At 56.0% G+C, this 7411-nt stretch overlaps 1 protein-coding gene across 1 annotated transcript in view; it reads left to right on the forward strand.

Moving 5' to 3' along the window:
- The window catches only part of RXRA (retinoid X receptor alpha), a gene marked incomplete at its 5' end in the record, with an annotated part of 86743 nt that extends 79542 nt beyond the window's left edge, over positions 1–7201 (forward strand). The window contains 4 exons of the mRNA XM_080630609.1: positions 1309–1441; positions 2414–2505; positions 4093–4198; positions 6938–7201. Of these exons, the coding sequence (XP_080486735.1) occupies positions 1309–1441; positions 2414–2505; positions 4093–4198; positions 6938–7085 (479 nt within the window). The 3' untranslated portion in view covers positions 7086–7201. The remainder of the gene's footprint in view (positions 1–1308; positions 1442–2413; positions 2506–4092; positions 4199–6937) is intronic.
- Between the last annotated feature and the right edge of the window lie 210 nt (positions 7202–7411).

Below are 7411 nucleotides of genomic sequence, written 5' to 3' on the forward strand. Positions count from 1 at the left end.
TGGTTGGAGTTGCTGTGGGTCTGGTGGGTGGCCCCACAGCCCCTTTCTGTGGGTCTGGCTCTGGGAGGTGCTCTTCAACCACAGAGCTCTGCAGTCCGGGTGCAGCCCCGCGTCCCCTCCTCTGTGCCGTTGGGTTCCACAGTGTTGCAATCCCCCTGCGGGCGCCAGGCCTCACCCAGCATCGCCAAGTGAATGTTCCCGTGACCGGGGTGGAAACATCCTGTGGCCACTTAGGAAAGAGTGAACTTTATTCCTTGTCAACATTCCTCATGGCACGGCCCATCTCTGCTGCAGGAGGTAAATACAGCACGGGGGACCTTGTGCTCAGTCCAGTCAGTGAGAGAAGACGTGGCTGTGGCAGGAGAGGAGGTGAAGGATGTTGTTGTTTTGCTTCTCCAACATGGGAAAGAAAACACAATTCAATGTCCTGATATTTCTGGACCCCAGAGCATCTTCAGATGCAGAAGACCCCTCTTGTCCCACTGAACATGGGTGAAAGTCACCAAAATTTCCAGCCTTCAAACTTTGCAGCATTTATTTTGTTAAGGGTTTGTTTCAGGCATTCTTGAACTCAGGTGGGAATGAGGAAGTGTTAAATTAGGCAGAGAGCTGGATGGTGGGAAGGGAGGTCACATCTCCCTTCCCCATTTGTAACAAGCGCCAACCACTCCCGTGGTGTCTGGGCTCAAAGGATGTGTTTTCCCATCTCCTGAAGTACCATGTCCAGTAACTAATGAGACAAAAGCTGATTCCCAAGCAGCTAGGAAAGCTGTTAGTGGAGCAGTTGTGGATGTGGAACATCCCTGTACAGCAGCAGGAGAAAGGAGAGGTGATCCCTGCCCATATCTATATGGCAGAAGCAACAAACCTGCAATCAGAGTTTTCATGGTCCTGGTTTAATGGACCCTGAACTTGTGTGCCCGTTATGGCCTGATGGTGAGCCCAGTAGCGACACAAAGCATTAACAGGGCTTGAGCTGCTCAGAGGTGTGCAGGGTGGAGGGGAGCGCAGGGCTTACAGTGAGAGGAGCAGGGCAGAGCTGTTTGCTGTGGTGCCTGTGAGGTTTATAGAGGAAGCTGCTTCCCTTATTAGCCGTGTATTTTTAGTGCATTTGTGCCTTAATGTTTTTTTCCTTCCCTGACATCCAAGAAAGGGGTGGCTCCCACTCCCTTCCCATCACCATCCAGCAAAGGCAGGCGGGTCTTGAGCAGTTTCCTTCTAGCGCCAGGGAGGTGACATTGCTGGTTCCCGATCCCACTGAGCACCCCATGGCTCTAACCCGCGGCCTTGGTTGTTTTCTCCTCCCAGGGTGGAACGAGCTCCTCATCGCCTCCTTCTCCCACCGCTCCATAGCCGTGAAAGACGGGATCCTGCTTGCCACCGGGCTGCACGTGCACCGGAACAGCGCGCACAGCGCCGGCGTCGGGGCCATCTTCGATAGGTGGGCAGAGGGACGGGCACCAGGCATGCACCTTCCCAGACATTCCCATCCCCACGCCAGGCTGCTCCGTTCCCTGCGTTGCAGCCTGCTTGAGGGGTCTGATGGGGATGCGTTGGCTGAGCTGTGTCCATCCCATAGGGTGCATGGACACAGTGTCGTGGTCTTTGCTGTAGGCAACATTAAATCCCTCCGCTTAAGCCTGCAGAAACCAACAGCCCGAAATAGGCAGGGAGAAGGCTGCCCAGTGCAAACCAAAGCCCCTTTCATGGGGTCCAGATGCCTTCTGCTGTTACGGGAAGGCCACTCCCTTAGTTCTTTTCATCTTTAATTGGACCAAGACGTGACTTCATTTTCACAGTGAGAAAGCACCAGAAGTACCCGCAGGTTCCACATGCGTGTCCCGAGGGCTCTTTAATCTCGTGCTGTGGGAAAAGGGCTCTAAAGCCAGGCTGCCAGGGACCACCTGGAATCACCTTCATGCCTTTGCTTTGTGAGGAAATTGTTGTTCAGAGCTGGTGACATCATTTGTTTCCTGTGAGGTCACAAGTGCAGGACCGTGACTTCACTGCAGGATCCAACAGGAAAATCTGGGCAATCCATGGAAAATATTTCACGACTGGCACCTGCAGCAAGAGCAAAGGGAGCAATAAATATTCCTGCAGAGGAAATTGCTTTTAGATACCTGTTGGGGTCTTTATTATTATTGCTTATTTTTAGGCATCTCTCAGGTGCCAGAGCCTCGGTGAATGCTGAAGCTGCTTTTGTGGTCCCTGATGTGTCTCACAGGAGCTATTGATGTCCCTAATGATCTGGTTTTGATCCAGGAGGACAATGAGGGCATCTCCTGGGCTGGTCTAAGCGAGCGCTGTCCTCTAGCCTCACTGCCCGTGCCCCAGGGGCAACGCTGGCTCTCACCTGAGTGTTTCCATTCCATTCCAACGCTGATGCCTGTGGTTTCTGTGTCCTTTGCAGAGTACTGACAGAACTCGTGTCAAAAATGCGAGACATGCAGATGGACAAGACAGAGCTAGGCTGCCTGCGAGCCATTGTCCTCTTCAACCCCGGTACATGCGTTACCTTCTCTCCAGACCTGGCTGATGCTGCATCCTTTTGGCTCCCTTTCTTATCTGTAAAGCTCCATTGCAAATAACTAAGGGTACCCAACTCACAAGGGCAGGGCAAGAAGGATGCAGGTCGAGTTAAGAGCTGCACGTGTGTTTGCCACCTTACAAGCACATCCCTTGGAGGCCAGGGATGGGTCTGGGTCCATGCCCTGTGTTGCTCTCCAGGCCTCCCTTCCCAAGGGATGTTCTCCCCTCACAGAGGGCTGCTCAGTTTCATGATCCAGAATATTCCCTATGCAGGGCTCAGCCTTGGCCGGGACCTGGCTGTGATCGTCCAAGGGGATGGTGAATGCTGTTGTTGGAGCCGAGCTCTCTGCTGAGCTTGAGGGGCTTTGGCTCGGCCCACATCACACTCTGCCCATTTTCAGATTTACAGCGGTTCTGTAAAAACAAAGTTCTGGTGCTTCAGGGAATTGTCCCTGAATAGGAGAAAAAATGAACGTAGATCTCCTTTAGGAGAAAAGTGTGGATTAGAGCGAAGTTAGAGCATGAACATTATTGTCCGGTTTCCCAGCCTCGTCATCCAAGGGCTTTTATTAACTGTGTTTCTGGAAGAGTCCTCTGAAGACCTGGAGAGGGTGAAAGCCATGAAATATGCTCATAAAACACACCAGAACTTGAGTTTCTGTCTGCAGATTGCTTCGGTTTGCACACTCCAGGAGCCATCGCGCTGCTCCTGCTCTCTTCCCCCCGACCCTTGGCAAGGAGAAGGTTCAGTGCCAGGGCTCATCCCTGGGGTTTTGGGGAGCAAAGCTGCCAGTCCACAGGTGCCTGTGCAGCTCTCCTGGGGGCCTCTGTGCTTTAGAGAGGGTCAGCCCAGAGCAAAAGCAGACAGCAACCGAGCACAGACCTCCACATGCAGCCACCCCTTCCCTTCCCTCCCTGCCCTCACAGGAGCATGGTCTGTGCCCCAGCACGGCTCCTGCTGTGTCCTTTCCCACCGGCCCCGGGCCAGGCCCTGCCCCAGGTTTGGTGCTCATTCTGGGTTGTTTTTCTGCTTGGCTTTTTTTTATCATCCCCTCCCTGTAATCAGCAGTAATTTATTGTCTGTAATTTGGGATTAGCCGTATATGGTAAAAGAAGGGGAATCTGGAGAGGTTCCCATGGCGTGTGAGCTCGGGGATATCAATGGCTCGATTGTCCCTTTCACCCTACTAAAACCAGCCCCGGGGGGACCCACCAAGCAGCGACTCTTGGTTCAGCCCTGCCACAGTGCCTTGGAGGGAGAAATCCCACAAGGACAGGGCTTAATCCCTTCAAATGAGGGTCTGTGACTGCTGGAATGAGCCAGAACGGTTGGGGTCAGGGTGTGAGGTGGGGTAAAACAGAGCTGTAGTCACAGGGCAAACCTGTCAGGGCTTGAATGCTCCAGGAGAGGTGCTGGGTAGAGCCACAGATACCTGGGGTTGGGACCCTGTATCCACACCGTGCCCTGCTCTGGTGGTGCCGGGAGGGATGGAGGGAGCACAGGGGGGGTCCCTGCCTGCCTGGAAGGTTTTGGCTGATGGTCCTTCCATTGCCTTTCAGACTCGAAAGGTCTCTCCAACCCGGCTGAGGTGGAGGCGTTACGGGAGAAGGTGTACGCATCGCTGGAGGCTTACTGCAAACACAAGTACCCCGACCAGCCCGGGAGGTGAGTTACTGTGGTGCAAAGGGTGCTGCAGGCCAGGGCAGGGTCTCAGAGCCATCCACAGGGTCACTGCACCTCCATGTGGGTGCTGGGTCCCTCCAGTCAGGGCTCTCTGTTCCCAGGTCTCCTGGGAGTGAGCATTTCTCCGCAGGGAATACTGCTCATTTCTACCTGCTTCAGCTGTGAAGGTCCTTGGACAGCCCCCTTTGAGTGCAGAGGGGTCTCTATGCCAGCACATGCAGCCGGGATGAGGTCGGTGCTGAGCCCTGGGAGCCCCTGCAGCAGGGGGAAGGGGCATCATTTCCCTTTTGGCAACCCCGGAGCACAAACCACAGTGAAAATCAGAAGCACATGGAGTTAATTTTCGGTGGCAGATGAGCATCATTGCTGGGAAGTGAAAGCCTCAATTGATGCTCTTTTCTCTTCTCCCCGCCTCCCCCAATCCAGCTGGGAATGGGAGGGGGAATTAGGAATGCTTTCCTGGACTGCTCTGGAGCTGAGTGGGCGCATTTTCCCAGTTACAGCTTGAAGCTGGCAGCTGCCAGTTAAGTTACTGACAGTCACTTGAGAACCCAGGCAGAGCACTGGAAACCGCTGCTTGTGCGTGTTGCTGCCGAGGTGGGAATACCAGGAAAAGCAACACGCAACTGGGATTCACATCTCACCTGCAGTCCTGGTCTGGGTGATTCAGTGGAGGAAAGGATGCTTTTACAGCAGTGGATGCAGTGGGCACATCACGTCATCAGAAGGGATATTGGTCTTATTTTCTCCCCTGTTTGGGTACCAGTGTGCTGGTGGATGATAAAGAGGGTTGCTGAGGGACTTTCTGGATGTTCATGGCTGGCTTGTGGCAGGGAGTTAGAATGTGTTTGACGTGCTGAGGAGGGGAGGTGGGGGATGAGCACAGAGCAGGGGCCGTTACCTCTCCTCTCCAGGGTTTGTGTGCACCTCAGGCCAACTCCTCTTCCAAGAGCGTTATTAAATTGCTGTTCCTAAACAAATCCAGACCCGGGCTTGGCTGCTGTGGAGGTGCAGAGGAGCTCTGCTCCCCATGGGGCTCAGTGAGCAGCCAGCCCTACCTGGCCCCGGGAGAGCCGCCTTGGGAATCGTGGCCAGCAGCCCTCCTGGGTTAGTTCCCTGTTGGGATGAGCTCTGGCGCTGCACAGGCGCTGCTGAGCCGTGCTGCCCTCGCACGCTGCTGCTCGGTGCTGCAGCCTGGGAGGGGGCTGGCACGGGGACAGCCTGCTCCTCATCCACCAAACCTGTGCGCGACAGCAGAGCTGCTGAGCCGCCGCTCAAAGGCAGGTCCGCAGGGCTCTGCCCCGATGGTCAGTGATGTGTAAGGTTGTATTTTGGGTCTGGTACCCCCACCAGAGGCTCTGGAGTTTGATCTCTCACTGGCTTTGAAAGACCTTGGTCTGGGGACTTGTGTGATCCTCAGCACCCTTCTCTGGTGCCTTAAAAGCTTCTGCATGCTTAGGGCTGTCCTGAGAGCCATGGCTGGGCACTGCTGACCTTAACTCCATCTCTTTTGCAGTGCGGGGCAATGGTGCAATGAGCCCAGGTGCCTCGGGAGGGTTAACTTGTGGGCTGGGAGTCCAGGGTTGCACAAGAGCTGAAGGAAGCTCTAGGGAGCTCTGTCCATCCTCCTGGTCTCACGGCACGATGTGATCCCCATCTGGGGCTGGAAACAAGTTCTTCCTGTGCTTGAGCAAACGCCTGGTGGGGGGGGTGTGGGTGCCCTGCTCCTCACTGCAGGCAGAGCTTGGCTCCCACCGCTTCAGGTGCCCTTTGGTGTGGGGCTGCAGCCTGGTCCTGGCCGTGGAGAGCTGGTGAGCACTGTGTAGACATCACAAGGGAACCTCTCTGCAGCAGGGAGATGGAGTCATTCCAAGGAACAGCCCAGCCGTGCCCCCCTGCACCATGGGGAAGGCTTGGGGTGATGCCTGACAGCCGCAGGGAATGGGGCTGTTCCTCCCCTCTGGCTGCAGCCCTGGCAGGGTGTGCTGTGGGCCGGTTATCTCACAGTTAACTGCGTCCCAGGGCTGGAGCCATCATCTGGTTTGGTTTAAAGCGAAACTTCCTGAATGGGATGGTAGGGCTGAGCTGTTTTTCCTGGCGCCGCTCCCACCGTTCTCGCCAGCTCAGCAAAAAAATGGGGAGAGAGAAGCATGCACGCATGGAATAACTCCGTGTGTGTGTGTGTGTGTGTGTGCTGGAGAGCCCCTTCTCCCTGCGCTGCCTCAGCCTTTGCTGATGTTCAAGCCCTGGTTGTGCAGCACTAAAAACAAACACACACTCCTGGCCATTAAAGAGCCTTTTCCCATGTTGAGAGCGCTTGCACCAGGGCTGTGTGCAGGCAGGATGCGGGCAGGGTGCAGGCAGGCGATGTGGGACCCCATGAGCATCTCAGGGTGCTCACTGAGTGGTCATACCCATGCATGAAGATGCCAGTGGTGCTCCCCAGCCCAGGGATGGCCTTTCATTTCTTACTGGACTCTTCCAGCTCAGCTCTCAGCACATTGTCAGTACCCACTGTGGGGACCTGCTCTTCAAGGCTGGGGACATAACTCATGATTCCTCTGCACAGCTCTGGGTGTAGCTCCACGGCTTTGGTGACAGAAGAGGCTGTGCCTGACCCCCAGCCCTGCTGAGCAGGAGCACCCAGGGAAGCTTTGTGGGTCAGGGCAGGAGCAGGGGTGTGGATGGGATGTGTGATCAGGTCATTTCTCTTGCCCCCAGGTTCGCCAAGCTCCTGCTGCGTCTCCCAGCCCTCCGGTCCATCGGCCTCAAATGCCTGGAGCACCTCTTCTTCTTCAAGCTAATAGGCGACACACCGATCGACACCTTCTTGATGGAAATGCTGGAAGCACCTCACCAAATGACTTAGAGAACTGCTGCCGGGTCAGTCCCTCGTCCGGCCGGGGTCCCATGGGCCCCTTCCTCTGCTCCCCTTGCCCAGCCCATCCTCGCCTCATCCCCCCGGCACTGGAGGCACTGTCTGAGCCGGGGACCCCCCCGCCGCCGTCCTCGCCTTCTCGTCGCCTTCACCCTGCTCCATTTGCTGTCACTGCTGCATCTCCAGACCTGCTCGCTGGTTCCCTGTGCTATGTGTGGACAAGTGGGAGTGGACGGAGCTTGTCACCCGCCACCCCGGCAGCTCTGGATCGGGGTGAGCATCACCCCCCGGGCGGGACGGGGACGTGGGGACACCCA

Source organism: Psittacula echo, assembly GCF_963264785.1.
Source record: "Psittacula echo genome assembly, chromosome: 16".
Classification (NCBI taxonomy): domain Eukaryota; kingdom Metazoa; phylum Chordata; class Aves; order Psittaciformes; family Psittacidae; genus Psittacula; species Psittacula echo.